Raw genomic sequence first — 18,251 nt, 5'->3', positions numbered from 1 at the left:
AGCAAGGAGGCGAGAAACAGACCTCAAACAAGGCCAACTCCTCCAACCCCTGACCGCCAAGCGCCTGTACCCCTTTCAACAAGCAACGAAGTGGCCCTTGAGCGACATTAAAGCTGAATTCGAAACCCTCCGACCCTTCAAAGTCGAGAACCGCAACCCATCACCAGTGTTGACCATCATACTGACCCGCCAGCCTTCTTCTTTTCACTGCTGTCTGAATCGTGCAAGTCACTGACTGATGCCCTGGGCACCCTGAGACGTCGATTTTCGTCGCGCGTTTCCACGTCGTCCGACGTGCCGTCCGCGATGGCCGGGGATCTCGGCCGCGTAGGCGTCGCCTCCTCGACGATTACGGCTGGCACCTTCTCTTTAGTCGTCTGCTCTTCGGGCCTCGGCTCCACCGTGACCACTTCAACAACCTCTTGCACCGGTTCTTCAACAATGGTGGCGGGTCCTGATTCGCCGCTGCGTTCTCTGCGATGGACGTAATTCCTCCTCCGCCAAGCTTTCCTGATGATGATGAATGCAATAGCGCCGCCCACGAAGCCGCCCAGGAGCAGAAGGAGCACAAGCATGGCCTTGTTTTCTCTGTCTTGGACCTTTCGGCAGCGGCGCCAACAAGACTCGAAGTCTGTGCATTCTGGTTTGGGGGGAGGAGTATGTTTCTTTCTGCCCTTGCTGGTGGTCGTAATCTTTGCCAAAGTTGGTGCCGGCGGACTGAAAAGAGTCGATTTTTTCGAACTCGGTTGCGACGAGTGCAGATTTGTCTTTTTCGTTTGCTTAGAATGGTTCGTCTTCGATGGCTTTGGCTTTTTCGTCTTTGAATGCTTTGGCTTTTTCGTCGTCTTCTGCTTCGGCCCTTTCGTCTTTTTGCCCTTCTTCTTTTCACAGTGTGAAGGCTTGAATGATTCCGTCGTTTTGAGACCTGCCAGTGCGTAGAGCTTTTCCTTGGGAATCAAAAGGCCTTTGGCATCTCCCCAGTGGGGTGCTCCGCTATACGTGACAGTCATTGTGACGAGCTTGCACCTGTTGTTCCAGCTGCTCACAGGTAACGCTACCGGCGTCAAGTATTGTCGCACGCATTCATCTGTGCAAATGCCTCTGTCTGATGGTGTGTTTTCCGTGGCCAAGTCTTGAAGATCTTGCAACAAGTGGTGCGAAGGGCAAATGGTAGGCGAAAAGGGTGGCCTGCAAGTGATGTCATCAGCCAGTGCCTCCTAAGGGAGAAATGAACCCACATTCTAGAGGTACTCTTCCGGCTTTTGGGAGCAGATGTCCTCGAGGGCCGCATCACAGGGTAATTCTCAGTCAAGTTTCCGCCTTCCCAGAACGACAACATCTTCGGGGAAGTTCCCGGTTCGAGGATCATGTTCCAAAAGCCTCTGCCTCCCGTGGATCTACTCCCCGTTAGCCACGATCAACTGGCAGAGACTCCAAACGTACACCGGAACCGTAGTAGGCGTCGCATCAGTCCACGACGGGCGATTCTGGGGTTCCTGGGCAAGTGAGACACCCAAAAGGAGCGGGGCGTGTAGGAGGAGTTTCAGGAGGGGCGTCATGTCGATAAATGATTCCGTCGTGGCCGATCCGAGGCCAAAATCTGTTGCGGAATTGCTGCTGCTTCGTAATAAGAGATGATTGTGATGGGTGGAGTGAAAGTGTTGCTTGGGTTCAGAAGTGAGTTGTTTTGGCGCGACTGCTCTTTCCGCTTTCTGTAGACACCCAGCGCTGTCTCTTGCCTTCTTGCAGATAGCCTCCACAGGCATCGTTCCCGTGAAAGGACATGTCGCTCCTATGGGAAGGTCTTGCGGGAAGGTCTCGCTTCGACATGCGAGATGTATGAGCATATTATACATTGCGGAGCCGCAAGCAAAAGAGCAGGCCAACTGAGTCCATCACTCCCGCAGTCCGACGGTACTGACAGAGACACATGTAACTTCTTCCCAAGGACCAAGCCTTCTCGACATCACCGCACACCATTTGCCCACCTTTCACAGGCGCATCCACAGCTCAACTCCACGACCACTTCAGGATCCACACTCCATCCATCGCATTCCTCTCGTCCTCTCCTCTGATCCACAGACGGCAAAAGAACTCCAGAGGCGCAGGAGGCAAAAGAGATACTGGAATGGTCACTACGAGGGTCGAACTCGCGACCTTGGCGTTAACTAGAAACTCTACGAGAGTCGCCCTATTAGCACCACGCTCTAACCAACTGAGCTAAGCGACCCAGGGGGTCCGGAAGACTTGGTGATTTCGCGAATCGCCAAGCTGGATTTATCGAGGAGATGAAAGACTGCAATAGTATATATATCTCAAAGTTTTGTAACAATTGAGCAAAAGGTTTGCTGGTTGTCGAACAAGAAATGAAAGATAGAGTTTCGAGGAGGTGGCGCAGCCGTTGCACTGATGCTTTTACCGATAGAATGTGGGAATGGGGGAAGAAAGGGGGGGCTAAGGGGGACAAAACTCGAGGTTGAAAAGCAAGCAAACAAGCGACAGCAAGGAACAGGGAGACAAGATATGAGACATACAGATGAGTTGAGAAGAAGAGGACACGCCGAGGAAGAAATCGGACCACTTGCAGCACTGGTAAAGGACCCGTTATAGGGGAAAAGTCGTGTCAGGTTTGCCCGGCAAAAGCGAGAAAGACGCGACGAAGCAGTGACGCGCGAGTTGAGGCTGTTATTGAGTCAATCAGGTTGATAGGGAAAGGGAGATGTGGTGGTGGTGGTGGTGGTGGTGGAAAAGTGGATTGTCGCTTGCACCTTTAGTTAGAATCGTGGCTAAACCGACAGCCTTCCATTCCTAGGCACCGACACCTCTCACCTTGTGGATCAAAGAAATTGATCCATGACAGCCAGCACAACGTGCATGCCGCTAACGACGATAGCTCCTTGACGTCAAAGAACATCAGACAAAGCAATTGGAACCCCCCAAAAATGAATGCCTCTGAAGACAGCCAGACGCGCCGCCGCTTTGTCTCACATCAAAGACAATGAACCCAACGGAACCAGAACCATGCATGCTGGGCCCCGCAGACGTCGTTGAAGACGCAAACGAAGCGCAAGGAATCCACAACGATGACAGTCTCAGCCAGTCTCACACACACACACACACTCGCTCACTCGCCGAATAGGTAGGTAGGTAGGTGGGTAGGTATCTAGCGTAGCGTACAGACAGGCAGGCAGACAGGCGACAAAGAAAGGTCCCCGCGCGTCCCACGAGCAGCAAGGAGTCGTTTTTGGCAACAAGGAGGAGACCTGACTCTGGACGACTACTGACGCCATGGTACCGAACGGGAGGGGGGAAAATTGACCCAGGAAAAGACGAGAGCTGCCATCGTTCTGTTTGAACCTCTCGATGCAGTCAATTGATATTCTGAAAGCAGGACAAAACCCATCTCCCTTCTTCACCTCAAAATAGCTCCGGAACTGTACAAACGAGGGACACTCCAGTTCGTCTCGCCGGCCCCCGAAATTCCTCCAATCAACCAACCGCCGCAAATGCCATCACCACCCACGTGCCGCCAGCTACCTACCTACTTAGACCACTCGCGTCCCTCGACCTCGTTTACAGCTGCCGGCCTGCCCCAAAAAACCAATTTCAAGCGCCCCACATCGCGGCCCCAATCGAGGCTGGGACAATACCGTCTGTTCGCACGACGAGTCGCCGCTCAGGGAAGGGGGCCAAAATACAGACAGGAGAGAGAAGGGGAAAAAAATATCGACACACCAACGCTGTGCGCTGTCATTGTTACGACTGTTTATGAATGGTATAACGGTAATCACAGTGCGGCTCCCCTCACCCCGCTGCTGAATACCTTCCAATCAAGCGCTGGCGGCGCGGTGGCACTGTCTGTAAAAAGGCTGTTTGTCTGTCTGTAAGACTGCGTGTGTTCCTCGGATGACGACGACGACGTCCACGGCCTCTGGACATACATACATAGCGAGAAGATATACCCATCCAGCTTGGGTCGATCTTTTGCCAGGAAGATGAAGCCACGACGCACGCTGCTGGCGTGGGCGTCTGTCTTCCTCTTCACGTTCCTAGGACTCTGGCTTCTGCCCGCGCTGGCGCGGCTACTTTGGCTGCCGTCGTCGACGTTTGCGACGTCACGGCGCCTGGAGCAGCATCGGCGCGCTGGGAATGCGACGTTAGGGGTATGTCTGTCCATTGGTCTGCCTTGACATCGCTTCTCGATTCGAGCCGACAACAGCCCCACTTCAGACACCACGACAGAGCTGACGCTCTGCCCCCTAGTTTGAAGCAGTACTGGCAGTGACGCCGCACACGATACCGGCGCGGCTGCGCTGGCGACAAGACGGCATGGTCGCCGCAGCGACGCTGACGGGGCTGGATATCCGACCGGCGGCGCGGCACTGGCCTGGCTGGGCCACTTGTACACGCTGCGCCGGGCAGTCGCCAACGGCCACTCGACGGCGCTGATCCTCGAGGACGATGTCGACTGGGACGTCGCCGTCAAGCTGCAGGCCGTCGATGTGGCAAAGGCTATTTGGAACCTGTCGCATCCGCGGCATGTGTTGAGTTGGGGCCGCTTCGTTGGGCAGGCGGTTGAGAGGGACGTGGATGAAGAGTTGGATGACGCGCCGTACGGTCTTGGGTGGGATGTGCTCTGGCTGGGGCACTGCGGCAGCGCGGTGCCCGAGGACAAAAACTCCATCTACCGATACAACGACTCTTCGCTGCCGCCGGTGACGCAGTCGGCTGTCAAAGAAAAAGGGGTGCGCTTCGTGTACCAGAGCGGCTCGCCCGTGTGCAGCTTCGCGTACGCCGTGACCAAAGAGAGCGCGGAGAAGATCTTGCGCCTGGCGACGGGCAACTCGGTTGCTTTTGACGTGTGGCTGCATTTTGCCTGCGAGCGTGGACAACTCAAGTGTTTTGCCGTCAACCCGGAGCTCTTTCACCAGCACGAGATGGCTGGAGCGCATGATAGCTTGATTAATGGCCTCGACTCGGGTAATCCGATCGAGTTTGAAAAAACGAACAATGTGTGGCACAGCGCGAGGTGTAATGTTGGCTCGAATGCGACGGTCCCGATTTCTTGTTCCAGGCAGTATGATAGGGTTGAGGAGGCCCACCTTGAGGATCGGAGATGATATTCGTCAGATCTGTGAAGGGCGTTATTTGGATCGTTTACGTGTTGGATTGGGCGTTGGTGTGGAGTCTGGGTCAAAATGGAGTTGGGAACTTTTGAATACTTGAAAACGTAGAGACCAAGCTGGCCAGGAAAACATTTGTAGGCTTGTGAAACATGTAGGTCTATTTCGCAGTCATTCCTTCTAGATGGCCGTTATCGTTCAATCATTCCTCGTCAGTCATTAACGTCTCACACCCCATGCGCAGCTTGTGAAGCTTTCAAGGCGCCAACCACTGCGAAACAGATCAATGGCGATATCACGTACGACAACTGCTCAAGTCAGTCTCAAGCTGGTCACACAGGGAAAGACTTACCGTCAAAAACTTGGCAACGCTCAGCCTCTCATGCTCCTCAACATCGCTAATATCAGCCAGGGCGGAAAGCTTCAACGCAGGCGGACCCGTCGGCATCAGCATCATGCAAAACCAAAGCAACGGATCCCGAATCAAAATGCCCGTCTTTGCCGCCAGGACCCAAACGAGCGAAATGCTCAAGAGGGGCCACACGAAGTAGCGCACGGCCGTAATAAAGACGAACAGGCGCCATGGCACGACGCCGCTGTCCCTGCCCTGCTTGACGCGCATCATGGCCTGCCACAGCTTGACGCCGACGACGACGATCTGCAGCGCAGCAAAGAGGTCGCCAATGTTCTTGATGGATGTCGTGAGCCAGGCGCGAAAATATCCGCCGGCGTCCAGAGGCGAGAAAAAGAGCCGATGCAGCGTCGGCGTCAGGCCGATGATGGCGCCTGCCACGGCGCCGAAGAAGGGCGGGTTGGCGAGATGGTAGGTAAAGATCAGTGGAGTCTGCAGCCAGCGAGGCAGCTTTTCGAAATAGTGCGTGCAGAGCGCGAGAGCGCGGGAGCCGGCTTGCTCGCTGCTGCGCGCGCGGGCGTTCGGGAGGAGCGTCGTTTCTTCAGATTCGTCCTCGAGCGCGTCGTCGGGCACTTCGTCGTCCGAGTTGGCGCTCGCCTGGTGCTGACGTACGCATCCGATTTCAATGTCGACACTTCTTTCTGCAGATGAGCCATTGGTCGTCATGCTACTGTGGGAGTGGCGTTTTCTCTTTGGCGTCTCGGACAAGTCGTCGTCTTGGCTTTTCAGCAGCCGGGGCCCAATCGCAAATGTCAAGCTGTTGCTGACCATGGCATTGACGAGGAAATACGACTTTGCGCGCTCGACGACGTCGGGGGAGTCGTCAACCATTGCCAAGACGCCTGCCGCGTTCAGAGATTGAACGAGTAGCAGCGGTAGGGATGTTGTGTTGTTGAAGGCGATTGCGGGCGTGATCCAGACCGGCAGCTTGAAAACTCTGGTGCACATGCTCCCGAAGGCGACAGATGAGAAAATTGTGATTATGGCGAATACTAGATTCTTTTAGCCCGTGCCTGTTGGCGTCTCAGGTTGCAAATTACTCAAAATGGGCACGTAGTTTGTTGCGGTTTCATGTTGGAGCTGCGACCCGACATTGTGTACCAACAAGGCCGGTAGGAACAAGCGTACGCATGCTTTGGAAAGGTCCTTTGCGGTGTTATCGCCTATGAGTCTGAATTGCGCAGCGAGCACGCCGTATGATATGGTCAGGAGGACGCTAATGGACGCCTGGAGAGAGCCCACAAAGGCCGTCAATATGCTAGAAGACATGAGGACGAAAGTGAAAGAGCATGGAGAAGAAGAGGGCGTCAAAGGACTTGGAAAGGACACTTGCGTTGTAGCAGCATGTCTTGAGGTTGGGAAGCGGTAAAAGTCGGATGTCCGAGGCTTGGTCAGGCAGGAGTGGGAGTCCCCTGAAGACGCCGGACAAGGTGCTCCTTACGTCATGCACAGACGGTTTGGTGCGCAGGTTCCCGTGGTGTTTAATGGTCCGATAGGCTTATTTTGACAGAATCACTTTGAAGATTATCGGGACTGGCTCACGTCGTCGCGCCTTGGGTTGCGCTCTCCCGAGTTGTTAGATCTTGTCACTTTCAAATGGCACATGTTGATAGCATGGTTTTCTGATTGTAGAGACTAAGCCATAACCAAAGCACGCACAGCGGCCTGTCAAGCAAATCGGCCAATTGTATCAATACCATCCCGCAAAAAGAATCAATCTCATCGGGGGGAAAAAAAAAAAAAAAAAAAACCAGAAGTAGTGAGGGCCACGAGTCAATCCCGTAGGAGACATCAGAACCGGCCAAAAACAAAAGCCGAAAGAGAAATTCAAACAGCATCAAAAGAAACTTTTTTGTTCGGACAGGCTTGAAGCCTGCCCATATTCCCGGGAGCTCTCCAGCTCCCCAATCTTCAAGGCATCATGCATCTAAAGATGACATGCACAAGCAGACAATCAAGAGGGGGTGTAACCGGAGCTGAGAGCAATGTTCTTCCACTTCTCCACGTCATCGGCAAGGGCCTTCTTGTCGGACTCGAGCTCAGCAATACGCTTCTCCAGAGTCTGGACGTGCTCGTACTTGCGAGCGCGAGACTCGCGTGCTGCAAGTGTGTTGCGAGCACGCTTGATGGCGACCTTGTCGGAGGGATCCTGGACAGTGATGGGAGGCAGAGGACCCTTGCGGCGACGAGACTTGACAACGCCAGAAACAGATGAATGAGTCATGGCAGCAGGAGAGTTGGACTTGGAGTCGGACTTGCGCCGCACATAAGTGTCCATGACCAGAGGTTGCGGAGAGTCGAGCGGGGTAGCGCCGGTTTGCTCCTCAAGTGCCGGAGCATTATCGACCGGGGCCGAGTCGCAAGCAGTCTTTTCATCAGACGGGAACAAAGGATACCAGCCATCCGCCGAGGACGTGTCGCCTTCCTGCTGAAACAAAGGGGAGGTGTCGTACGAGTCGCCAAGGTACGGGGACTCGTTGATTGACGGCGAAGTCAAGTTCGTAAACGCAGTCGAGGGCGGTGCCGAGGACAGAGGGTCAGTGAAAATGTCCTTGGGGGAAACGGTGGTAGCCGTTCCAATCGAAGAAGACATGGGATCGTTGACAGAAGTGTAGTTGGCGCTGCTGAAAGCAGTCCAGTCAAACGAGTCCAGCGACATGTTGCCGACGCCATCAAAGGCGACGTTGATTCCGTTGTCTGGTGTGGAATGAGAGACTGATTTGTGCAGTGGCAAGAGGTGCGAATTACCTGAAACCATGTTGACGGTATTGGTTGGTTTCTGTGGAATGTTTCCCGTAGTGCTGGAGAAAAGAGGGACCGGTGGACGTTTGTGAGCCGAAGAAGTGTGACGACGGAATCCTATGGTAGAAGCAGGGGCACTGTTGGCGTAGAAGCGGTGTCTGTTAAACGTAGGAGGCTGCAGAGGAGCGCTGGGACGACGCGGTTGGTTGGCAGGCGTCGATTGCTCGAAGAGTTGAAAGTCTTCCTTGGGCAGCTGGAAGTTGGGTTGTGATTGCTGCTGTGTTGGTTGCCGTAAGGCTGGGGGAGCTGGAGAGGGGAGCCATTGTTGCTGGTTGGAAGCCGTGGTGAACGACTTGGGGGTGGAAGTGGTTGCAGGGTGAGAGCTTGAAAAGCTGCGCAAGGCGGGGCTGTTCACAGGTCCTGACGGAGTCTGTGAGAGTGGAGAGAAGACGACAGAAGGGATCTAGGCAGCCATGGTTGGGGCAAAATGTCGTGATGGGAGTTGTAGAGGAGTGTCGGGTGTTGAGAGGGCCGAGGCGAGGAACAAGAGCGAGCGAAGTGACTCTTAAGCGCGACGGACGGGGCGAGTGTGAGTCACAAATTCACGGTCTAACTGCAACGGGCGGTAGCGCATGGCCGGCGACTCGGACCCGCTCTCAACCAGCCGCATCCCTGCCTCAGCTTCACCGCCGACACCGATCAACACCTGCCGCAACGAAAATGACGGGAATCCCTCGTCCTCGTGCTGCTGGCTCTGAACAACATGAAGTCCACTGCCATTGCTGCCTAGGTAGTAGCTTACAATTTCATTTCACCGATTGGGGTGCTGCGTGCAGTTAAGGCAGTGGATTATTCAGCCTGCCTGCCGTTCTCCCCGGCTTCGCTTCCTTTGGCCTTGCCTGTCTGCCCTTTGTCCAAACTCCGCAAACTCCATCTGAGGGATGGATCAAAACATTGCATCGAAATGGACTCAATTGGCCTCAATTTCTATCAATGAAGCGCAATCACAGTGGGCCAATCTTGCGTTCCACCATGAATTCCGCTGCTCTGCTAGTTGAATGACCACCAACACCGCCTCCACACTGAGGTAGACCACATTTGGTTACGGGGATACGACAGCCCCCAAACAGTACCAAGACCGTCTGGTACTTTTGAATGCAGGGAAAGGCAGTCGCGATGACTCACACTCTTCACTTCAACCGTGTTTCTCGACCAGAATTCCCCGGCCGCAACATGCCGCGTCTGCGTCGCGTACCTTTCAGGCACTCACTAAGCCTGCCCATCCGTCAAGGACATCACGAGCTTACTTTGTTGCCATCAGCAGCACAAATGTCAAACCCGCAAGAGCACGGTCGCATGTATGTATGCTGGGCAGGATGGGCATGCTGCCGTCAGAGGCTGGTGCTGGCCAGGACGGAGTGGAGAGGCGGGTGACAAGGTACAGGTGCAGCGTAGGACACGAGCGCTACCCAGCACAGTCCCGTCGCAGCCGACACACAGTCCACTAGCCAGCGGGCGCCATGGGCTGGCAGCCTTGCCATGTCTGCCTTGTTCCATTCCAACATCGGCACAGAGAGAAACAAAGCAGCACAAGGCATGCGTGAGCAGCAGGATCTGGTCGTGTGCCCACCGCTGAGCCTCACCGCGCCACCTCACTCCTGGCGCTTGCACATGTTGAGACACCGCCTCGGATTTCGCATCCAATTCTCTGGCCGCGACGCCATCCAACCGTTCTTGTTCGCCGCCGCCGCCGCCGCCGCCGCCGCCGCCGCCGCCGCCGCCGCCGCCGCCCTCTACCTCAGGTTTGACTTGCACAGATTGGTCCACGCCGTCTGATACGTGGACGTCGGATTTGATGGGCGCAGCCACGGGGAATTCACCGCGGGCTGCCCGGTCTGCGGCTCCCACAATCACAAGCTGCTCGTCTGGCGTCAGACGCGACGATCGGGTATCCAAGAATTGGTGAACACGACGCTTTCGCCCAAGAAGCTGCCTTTCATCCCCATGAGACCTCCCATTTCCTTTTTGACACCGGCCATGGCCCGCCAGGAAGAAGAGTTCCTTCTCTGAACATTCTCTTTCCTTCCAACACACCTCCATGACGACTTCGTGAGCAACAAACTCATTCCCAACTACCCGAATCTGGCGATGAAGCCTTTGGCCGACATCCAACACATGTCGCGATCAATAAACAAGCATAAACATGGTGGGCGAAAAGGCCCAGAGCCCGTGCATACATCTCTCGGACTGAGCAAACGACGACAGCTTCCATTTCAAGACGCAAGTCAATGAATGCAACTGATGCCGCGTTTCCCCATCACATCACATCGAGTGCGTGCGTGCGTGCGTGCGTGGCACCATGTTACTTCAGTCGCCAGCCCTGCCCTGCCCTGCCCTGAACACCATGACATGTTTTCCTATCCGATTCCGACCATCAATCCATTGATCCATCATCCATCATCCATTCATCAATGAAGCAATCAACCATCCATCCTCAACCCATCATCACTCGATCCATCCACGTACCCCATCTCATCCCATCTCTGCCGTCGGACGACTATACCACCTCTCTCCACACCCCATCCATGTCAACGCCTAGAAGCGCTGCAAAATAGCCTTGACCGTCCCGTCCAGCGCAATCTGGCCGGGCACGAGCACGTCCCTGATGCCCGACTGCGATCCGCTGCCCTGGTGCAGCCAGCGCTGCAGCAGGTCGTTGCTCTCCTTGGGCTTGATGTCGGGGCTAGCTGTGCCGACCGTGACGTGAGCGATGTCATTGGCCGTCTCGAAGAAGCCGCCGCTGCCGTTGTTGTTGTTGTTGTTGTTGTTGTTGTCCGAAGCAGCACCGCCGCCGTTGCTGTTAGACGATGGCTCGTTGACCAGGCGCACCACGAAGCACATGACGCGGTCGTCCCAGACGAGGCGCTCGAGCTGGACCTTGCACTTGCCGAGAGGCGGGTCGTTGGCCGTCGCAGTGTTGGAACTCTGGTCGAGCGTGGCCTGGTGGAGATCCAGCATGCGCTGCCAGTGCTCGGGCTTGTCCTTGCTGGACGCGCGGTGGATGAGGGTGACATGAAAGTTTGGCTGCACGCGGCGGCTGCCCTGGAGCCGGCGGAAGAATTGCTGCGTCTCGGCGTCCTTGTCGCGGAAAACGGCGTCGAGGATGCTGTGGATGCGCTGGCTGGGCAGCGTGACGGCGAAGTAGTCGACCTTGGGCGTTTTGGCCTTTTTCTGTTGCGGGCCCTGTTGGCTCTGCTGACCTCCTTGCTTGTTCTGCTTGTTCTTGTTGCCGAAGCTCAGATCGTGCTGGATATCGGGCTTGTAGTTGTTCAAGGCCGCGTCGATGGCATTGTCGAGATCGGTAGCGGTAGGCATTTCGTTGAAGAGCTTGGGGTATTCTGAGTGCAAATGTGCGACGACGGTCTCAAGATTTTCCCGCGAGGAAGATGCGACGTCCAAGTTGATGACCGAGTCAAAGGCGTCGTCAGGTGGCTCGTTGGCGTTGAGAGGCTGGAAGCGCTCCAAGAATCCCTCCATGATTCCAATGACTTCTTTTGAACCCTTCTTATTTGCTTGGATGGTTTGGTGATTGTCTCCTCTGCTGAGGACGCGCTCTTGCATGACCTTTCGGATTTGATCATAGTTTTCACGTTCGTGAACATAGTGGAGTGCTACGAGACGAACGCCAGGGACCGCCCGCGAGAGATCTTTGATAATCTGCTCACGCTCCCTCCTTTGATGGTTGTTTCTGTCTGCAATCATGACTGGGTAGTGCTTGAGCGTACGGCAAATCTCATCGACAAATCTCTGTGGACGATTCTTTTTGCCTTCAATGTTGTCATTCTGAACATGACCCCAGCCAAAGAGCTTGGCAAGAGCGACAGCCACCGTAGTCTTTCCACATCCAATGGTAGCAATGGGAACCAGAACGACGTCTCCCGTAACATTCCTCTTTTCCGGACTCTCTTCACCGGCTTCAATCTCCTGTCTGATAATGTCCGACCCTTTGACGCCTCTCTCGCGCAGGAAATCGTCTCGCAGCTTGATAATGCCATGGTTGTGGGTGTATGCTTTGGCCAATGCTGGGTCATTATCCAAGCGTCGCTTTGCGTAGGCCAAATACTCCTCAGTGATGGCCTTGTGCTTCCTAATTTTGGGGGTTTGCTTGGCAATCAATGCCTTGGTACACTCTCTCCACTGTCTGTACATCAAATAAGGCTCTTCAAACTTGTACTTGAAAAACCAGTCTTCCCATGGGGCATCTTCGCTGTTTCGAGCTTGGCATCGAATGACGAAGCCTTCTGTGTCGCGGCCGGCATACGACCCAGTCTCTGCCACCTTGTCCAGAAAGCTCTTAACAGTCTGAATATTGTCCTTCACGAGATACAGCGTCTTTTTGAACCCCCACTCTGTAGCGAATCGGTCGATGAGGTGGCCTGGGAATGTGGCAAACTCTGGCAGGTTGAGATTGATACCGTGGAGGTAAAGGCCTGATTGCTCAGGGTTGTAAGCCAAGACGTGCTCCTCGAAAGTGTCATCGCACAGCTCCGCCACGGCGGTCGCATTCATCTGCCTCAGAGTCCGCGCAAGCTGTTCGCGGGTTTTCCCAAGGCTCTGCAACTGCCTGTCGATCCACATCTCGCCTGCCTGGGAGTGGCTCATCGGAACATCGTCGCGTCCCCCGGTCGAGTGTTTGCTGCACACGAGAAGAGACCCGTCATCCAGACCCGAGATGAAGATGATGCAACCATTTTCTTTCAGACTCAACTCGTATGGTCCCTTGGTATTCTTCTCGACGTTCTTCCACTCTGTCTTTTTGACTTCGCCGTGGTTGAAGAATTTGTCGTAGCCTCTGACGGCAATCTCCCAGTCTCCATTCAGGTTCTTGTAGGTGAACAGGCCGCGCGCGTAGGTTGGAAGGTTGGGTTTCTTGTAATCCCAGTCTTGCATCTTCCAGGAATCGACTGTCCGGCCATTGGACAACTTAAACGTGTGCTTCTTGACCGAAAATCCGCCTTTTGCCTTTGATTTTCCCTTCTTGCAGTGCTCCTCCAAGGTCTGCACCAGTTGGCCGATTTCTTGTGGATTCTGCGCCTTGTGCGGCGCTTCTTGGCGATTAGCCATGGCGTGGGCCTTTCTGGAGGTATCTGCGCGAAGGAGAGAGCTGTTGGACTGCTGGGGAGCGATTTGTGCACGCGTTGGCAGTAAAAGCACGCTGCAGGAGTAAAACAAAGCTCGCTTGCCACTGGAAGCCGGGTTCAAAAGCAGACAGCGGTGCTTCAGCCGAGGAGCAAGGCGAAGAGAAAGACGAGAGGATAAACGCGCACGATGAAGGAGAGAATTGGCCAACATAAAGGAAAAGCAGGGTGGTGGAATGGAAAAATGTAGGAGGGAAAGCGTCAGCGTCATAGCTTGGCCGAGTCACCTTAACACCTTAACCGCAGGTGGGACACCGCCTAGGCAGCTCTGCACGGACCCCTGCCCCGCTGCATCATCCTTCATCCTTCATCCTTCTTCCACCAGGCATTTGTCGCTTTGCTTTCACTGTTATTGAATGACAATTGGTTACATTCAATCTGGATAGCATTGTGGTTCGTGAATCCGTTCAAGCAAGGTATCTATGGCTCTCCATCTGCTCCTCCTTCACCACGACCACCTCTACTCATCGTCATCGTAAAAGATCTTGGCGCCTCCCAGGAAAGCGCCATCGCAGACCTTGAAGCGACCCTTGAGGCTGCTCAGCGTCTTGACCTCATCCGCCGTCAACTCCCATCCGTCGAGCGCAAAGTTGGCCTCAATGCGCGAGGCGGTGACACTCTTGGGGATGACGCTAGTACCGCGCTGGATACCCCACATCAAGCTGCAAACCAGTCAGATTGGTTCCACATATAAGTATCGATTTCACTCACAGAACTTGCTGCACGCTCTTGCCCTTTGCCTTGGCAATCTCACCGACAACGGGGTCCTTGTACAGCGGCGAGTCGGTCGAGCCAAGGCAGCTGTAGGCAGTGAGGTGGATGTTCTTGCCCTTGCAGTATTCGAGGAGCTTGGGCGCCGGGTAGCTGGGGTGCAGCTCGTACTGGTTGACCGCCGGGGGAATCTTGGTCGTGGGGTGGTTGAGGAGAATCTCGAGGTTGTGCTTGCAAAAGTTGGAGACACCAATGTTGCGCGCGCGACCAGAGGCAGGGAGCTTCTGCATCTCTTGCCTAGAGTCATGTCAGCTTCGCATGAACAAGCTGTACGCCAACTGAACGCACCAGGTCTTGATAAAGTCCCAGTCAGGCAACTCCTTCTGGGGGTTGGCAGGGTCCATGGCTGCTGGCCAGTGGATCAGGTAGAGGTCCACATAGTCAGTCTGGAGGTCCCGGAGCGAAGAGGTGATGCCCTCCTCAACCCTGTGGTGCCAGGTCACGTCCAACTGGCTCGAGTTAGCCTTTCAGTACTCTTTCGCATGTTCAAGGTGGTACTCTACCTTGGTGGTGAGCCAAATCTCCTCGCGAGGAACACCAGAGTCCTTGATGCCCTGGCCGACTTCCTTTTCGTTCTGGTAGGCCAGAGCAGTGTCAATGTGACGGTAGCCCTTCTGAAGCGCAACCTTGACGGCCTCGCGCACTTCGTTCGGCTTGGACTGCCAGGTGCCGAGACCAACAGCCGGAATCTTTGCGCCGGTGTTGAGGGTAAAGGTCTGCTTGGTGTGCTCGAGGGTACCAGCCATTGTGAATTGGAATTGAGTGTGGGGTGAGGGTGTGGTTTGAAGAAGTGGGAGGAGACAAGAAGTGGATGCGGACAGGGCAGTTGGGAGCAGCGAGCTGTTATTTAGCTTTGATGCGAGGTACAGTACCCACAGCATGACGTTCCCGTTTGGCAAGCACCGACATGGCTTGCATCGGGCCACCTGAGTCGACTATGGAGTTTCGACAAGTCAAAAAAATTGTAGGCTCTCGTACGCCCACATCCTACCGGCTGAGAGGACCAAGTACCAGCGCCGATTACTGGTCCTGCTGCGCTGATAGAGCCCTCATACACGGCTTCGGCGTCGGACTCGTCTCGAGATAGACCAGTTTGGATTGACCAAGAGCCAAGCGGTTATAGGCAAAAGGGCGCAGAGGGCCATTTTTTCCGGGATATGAGCAGTAAACAAAAGCATTTGGCTGGTCTGTTTGGAGCGAAAAGCTGAGGGCCATGGCGGGGTAAAGGCGCCTGTGGCGCGACATCACCAACGCCGGGAGGTGATCCAGGCCAGACGCCGCACGGACCCCGAACGGAGGGGCTGGCTTTCGCAGGTGTTGCGCCAAAGCTCCATCTCCGTCTCTGCAACTTTCAACCAACATCGTCCCAGCCATGTCTTCCGGTTTCGTCTCCGGCGGCACCAACGAGCAGCCAATTGAGCGAGACGAAGAATGGCACAAAGCTCAGCAAGAGATCGAGGCCGCCCGCAGGCGCAGAGAGGAGGAAAAAGAGCAGGACGGCGGCAAGAGCCTTTATGAGGTTCTCCAGGCGAACAAGGGTGAATTACGGCTGGGACCGACGTTCAATCGTGCACAGCAGCTAATATGATAGATCTTGAACCATCTTAGCCAAGAAACAGGAAGCTTTCGAAGAGTCAATCAAGTTCAAGAACCAATTTCGCTCACTCGATGAAGACGAAGCCGAATTCCTCGACTCGGTGCTGGAGTCAACACGAGCCAAAGAAGCAGCTGTCAAAAAGGAGACAACGGAGCAACTCGATGCATTCCGCAGGCAGCAAGAAGAGGCCGAAAGGGCTGCCCGCTTGGCTGGCGACACCGAGAGAAGCCCAGCTGCCGAAGAAGAGCAATGGGCATCCGCAGGCAAGAAGCGCAAAAAAGGCAAAGATCGAGAGAACCTGCTCGGGGTCAAACTTCGAAAGGCTTCAAGCGCCGATGACAAGTCCTCAAAGACGGCTGCGGACACTGCTGCTGCGTCAGAAAAGACCTCAACCGCGTCTGCTGGCTCCACCAAGCCCTCGTCGACTATCTTGAAGGACGACTCTTCAGGAAAACTTGCATTATCCAAGGGCTCCAAGTTGGCCGAAAGCTCAGAGATCAACGAGAAACCTGCCAAACCAAGCAAACCTGCTGTTGGTGGTCTGGGCCTGGCTGGATACTCCTCGGATGAGGATGACTGATTGAAAGCAATTGGCAGTATTGGGGTAGCCGTAGAAATCGAAAGCGTTGGAGGAAAAAAAAAAACGTGATCACCACCATCAAGGTAGTTAAAGAGTAGAACATGTGAGATCAGTATAATCTATGTGCTCCAATCGCCGAAACGCATGTGAAAGCATGGATTGAAGTCTGTCCCAGTCAAAATGAAAATGCTTCAAGTAATCAATGCCGTATTTGGGCGTCTAATCGCAATAGAACCTGACCTAGCATACAGCCATGCAACGGCATTAATTCGGCACCGACACGGCAGTGGAGACCTCCGGCGGAGCTCGCGCGCCAGAGGAACCCTTATCTCAGGCCCTCAGACGCTTACCCTTTGAGGTTTGGCGCTAGGATTTTGATAGAGCGCACCTAAGGGTGAGCCTCCGCCTAAACCTCGGCAAAGAGGGTCTGAGGACCTGAGATAAGAGGAAACCTCAAACGACGTCAATCGCGGCATGATTTGACCAAGCCCTATACAAACACCATTGACGCCCCAAAAAGCTCATCCCTATCACTCATCCACCTTTGCACTATGGCACCTCCATCGCGCCCTCGAACACTCAACAAAGCCACGTTTCCCTCGATATTTTCAAAGCTTAAGACGCAGACATACTCCGATGTCTCGCGAGGAACTGCCACGCGCAACATTCGCACCATTGACTGGAATCCGCTCGGCACACTGATCGCGACGGGCGCATCCGACCGCACGCTACGCGTCTGGAATCCGGAGAAGCCTCAAGCAAAGAATTCAACGGAGCTGCGTGGACACACCAATTCGATCGAGCGCGTCGCGTGGAACCCTACAAAGGAATCGGAGCTGGCAAGCTGTAGCGCCGATGGGACAGTCAGGTTTTGGGACGTCAGAACCAAGTTGTGTGTCTCCAAGGTCGAAGTTGGAGGCGAAGCCTTTACGCTGTCCTGGAGACCCGACGGCAGTGAGGTAGTTGTGGGACGCAAAGTGAGTGCATCGAGTGTGCTGTCGTCGTATTGGTCTTGGTTCTGACGATTCACAGGACGACAAACTGGTTCCAATTTCTCGCTCGACCTTTACCGCATTGCAGATTCACCCTCAACCTGTTCAGACAAACCAGACGACATTTTCTTGGAGCGGTGAAGAGCTCTTCTTAACAACAGGCGAGGGTCACGTCAAGGTTCTTGACTACCCGTCCATGGTCCGTCAATATCACAACTCAAAAATCATTCATTGCTGATGATAGACACAGAACGCAATCCACACCCTGAATGCGCACACGTCGTCTTGCTACTCCATCTGCTACTCACCCACGGCCTCATACCTCGCGATTGGCGGCTCCGACGCACTCATAACACTGTGGGACACCAAGGACTGGATCTGCCAGCGCACTCTGACCAACATGACCGGGCCCGTCCGCACCGTCAGCTTTTCTTTTGATGGCAGCTACATTGTCGGAGGATCAGATGAAGGAACCGGCCTCGAAGTCGCCCACGTAGAGTCTGGAGAATACGTGCACAAGGTGGAAACGAATTCTCCGTCTCCGTGTGTGCAATGGCATCCGAGTCGCTACGTACTCGCATATTCAGACTCCACGGTCTTGAAGATTGTTGGTGGTGCTGAGAGAGGCTGAGGTTGATTCCTGTGTGGATGAACATTGACATTGTTACTCTTGCTCGCCATCTGTAGGCCGAGTATGGCGACGGGCCAGCCAAGGCGCTGAGAGGACAGTATACCCAAAGTTTTGAGGCAGAGCTTACTGAGGAAGAATGCCAAGGTGAGTTTGCCACTTGATTCTTCAACACTGTTACTGACGCCAGTCTGTAAAGGCCACCAAA

At 54.6% G+C, this 18,251-nt stretch overlaps 9 protein-coding genes and 1 non-coding gene across 10 annotated transcripts; 3 read left to right on the top strand and 7 right to left on the bottom strand.

Annotated features, from left to right (window-relative positions):
- Positions 1 to 176: 176 nt before the first annotated feature.
- On the bottom strand, positions 177 to 1,369 carry IWZ02DRAFT_440320 (uncharacterized protein; the record flags this gene model as incomplete). Its single annotated transcript, XM_066766828.1, has 2 exons — positions 177 to 1,188; positions 1,239 to 1,369. 2 exons carry the CDS (start codon positions 1,367 to 1,369, stop codon positions 177 to 179), a joined length of 1,143 nt encoding a protein of 380 aa, XP_066627413.1.
- A 760-nt stretch (positions 1,370 to 2,129) lies between these two features.
- Positions 2,130 to 2,230, bottom strand: IWZ02DRAFT_t8. The gene has a single exon. It is a non-coding gene; the product is annotated as a tRNA-Ile (tRNA).
- A 2,143-nt stretch (positions 2,231 to 4,373) lies between these two features.
- On the top strand, positions 4,374 to 5,120 carry IWZ02DRAFT_369357 (uncharacterized protein; the record flags this gene model as incomplete). Its single annotated transcript, XM_066764425.1, has 1 exon — positions 4,374 to 5,120. A coding segment is annotated over one exon (747 nt), but the record flags the coding sequence as incomplete, so codon positions are not given.
- A 230-nt stretch (positions 5,121 to 5,350) lies between these two features.
- IWZ02DRAFT_369253 (membrane transporter) lies at positions 5,351 to 6,804 on the bottom strand (the record flags this gene model as incomplete). The annotated part of the gene is made up of 4 exons (XM_066764419.1): positions 5,351 to 5,431; positions 5,476 to 6,169; positions 6,242 to 6,527; positions 6,576 to 6,804. The coding sequence occupies 4 exons, from the start codon at positions 6,802 to 6,804 to the stop codon at positions 5,351 to 5,353; spliced, it is 1,290 nt and encodes a 429-aa protein (XP_066627411.1).
- Positions 6,805 to 7,265: 461 nt separating this feature from the next.
- Positions 7,266 to 8,235, bottom strand: IWZ02DRAFT_440312 (cross-pathway control protein 1). Its single transcript, XM_066766827.1, has one exon. It carries the CDS (start codon positions 8,192 to 8,194, stop codon positions 7,490 to 7,492), a length of 705 nt encoding a protein of 234 aa, XP_066627410.1. The 5' UTR covers positions 8,195 to 8,235; the 3' UTR covers positions 7,266 to 7,489.
- Positions 8,236 to 9,609: 1,374 nt separating this feature from the next.
- On the bottom strand, positions 9,610 to 10,377 carry IWZ02DRAFT_429448 (uncharacterized protein; the record flags this gene model as incomplete). The annotated part of the gene is made up of 1 exon (XM_066765989.1): positions 9,610 to 10,377. The coding sequence occupies one exon, from the start codon at positions 10,375 to 10,377 to the stop codon at positions 9,610 to 9,612; it is 768 nt and encodes a 255-aa protein (XP_066627409.1).
- A 495-nt stretch (positions 10,378 to 10,872) lies between these two features.
- IWZ02DRAFT_370107 (tRNA ligase) lies at positions 10,873 to 13,401 on the bottom strand (the record flags this gene model as incomplete). Its single annotated transcript, XM_066764484.1, has 1 exon — positions 10,873 to 13,401. One exon carries the CDS (start codon positions 13,399 to 13,401, stop codon positions 10,873 to 10,875), a length of 2,529 nt encoding a protein of 842 aa, XP_066627408.1.
- Positions 13,402 to 13,935: 534 nt separating this feature from the next.
- On the bottom strand, positions 13,936 to 14,992 carry IWZ02DRAFT_369246 (putative glycerol dehydrogenase Gcy1; the record flags this gene model as incomplete). Its single annotated transcript, XM_066764418.1, has 4 exons — positions 13,936 to 14,137; positions 14,187 to 14,483; positions 14,535 to 14,695; positions 14,750 to 14,992. The coding sequence occupies 4 exons, from the start codon at positions 14,990 to 14,992 to the stop codon at positions 13,936 to 13,938; spliced, it is 903 nt and encodes a 300-aa protein (XP_066627407.1).
- A 327-nt stretch (positions 14,993 to 15,319) lies between these two features.
- Positions 15,320 to 16,513, top strand: IWZ02DRAFT_27399 (N-terminal domain of NEFA-interacting nuclear protein NIP30-domain-containing protein). The gene is made up of 2 exons (XM_066763539.1): positions 15,320 to 15,784; positions 15,855 to 16,513. Exons 1-2 carry the CDS (start codon positions 15,619 to 15,621, stop codon positions 16,421 to 16,423), a joined length of 735 nt encoding a protein of 244 aa, XP_066627406.1. The 5' UTR covers positions 15,320 to 15,618; the 3' UTR covers positions 16,424 to 16,513.
- A 281-nt stretch (positions 16,514 to 16,794) lies between these two features.
- IWZ02DRAFT_27293 (WD40-repeat-containing domain protein) lies at positions 16,795 to 18,245 on the top strand. The gene is made up of 4 exons (XM_066763519.1): positions 16,795 to 17,400; positions 17,456 to 17,614; positions 17,666 to 18,190; positions 18,243 to 18,245. The coding sequence occupies exons 1-3, from the start codon at positions 16,975 to 16,977 to the stop codon at positions 18,044 to 18,046; spliced, it is 966 nt and encodes a 321-aa protein (XP_066627405.1). The 5' UTR covers positions 16,795 to 16,974; the 3' UTR covers positions 18,047 to 18,190; positions 18,243 to 18,245.
- The last annotated feature ends 6 nt before the right edge of the window (positions 18,246 to 18,251 follow it).

The sequence above is a fragment of the Phyllosticta citriasiana genome (assembly GCF_038021145.1).
Source record: "Phyllosticta citriasiana strain CBS 120426 chromosome Unknown IWZ02scaffold_1, whole genome shotgun sequence".
In the NCBI taxonomy this organism is placed as follows: domain Eukaryota; kingdom Fungi; phylum Ascomycota; class Dothideomycetes; order Botryosphaeriales; family Phyllostictaceae; genus Phyllosticta; species Phyllosticta citriasiana.
The sequence above is the reverse complement of the archived record's forward strand: the minus strand, read 5'-3'. Positions and strand labels throughout refer to the sequence as shown.

Excerpts from the sequence above, each read along its gene's own strand:
- IWZ02DRAFT_27399 (XM_066763539.1), top strand. The coding sequence starts at position 15,619 with ATGTCTTCCGGTTTCGTCTCCGGCGGCACCAACGAGCAGCCAATTGAG. Across the intron at positions 15,785-15,854 it reads GGTTCTCCAGGCGAACAAGG|CCAAGAAACAGGAAGCTTTC; the intron begins GTGAATTACGGC and ends GAACCATCTTAG.
- IWZ02DRAFT_27293 (XM_066763519.1), top strand. The coding sequence starts at position 16,975 with ATGGCACCTCCATCGCGCCCTCGAACACTCAACAAAGCCACGTTTCCC. Across the intron at positions 17,401-17,455 it reads AGGTAGTTGTGGGACGCAAA|GACGACAAACTGGTTCCAAT; the intron begins GTGAGTGCATCG and ends GACGATTCACAG. Across the intron at positions 17,615-17,665 it reads TTCTTGACTACCCGTCCATG|AACGCAATCCACACCCTGAA; the intron begins GTCCGTCAATAT and ends TGATAGACACAG.
- IWZ02DRAFT_440312 (XM_066766827.1), bottom strand. The coding sequence starts at position 8,194 with ATGTCGCTGGACTCGTTTGACTGGACTGCTTTCAGCAGCGCCAACTAC.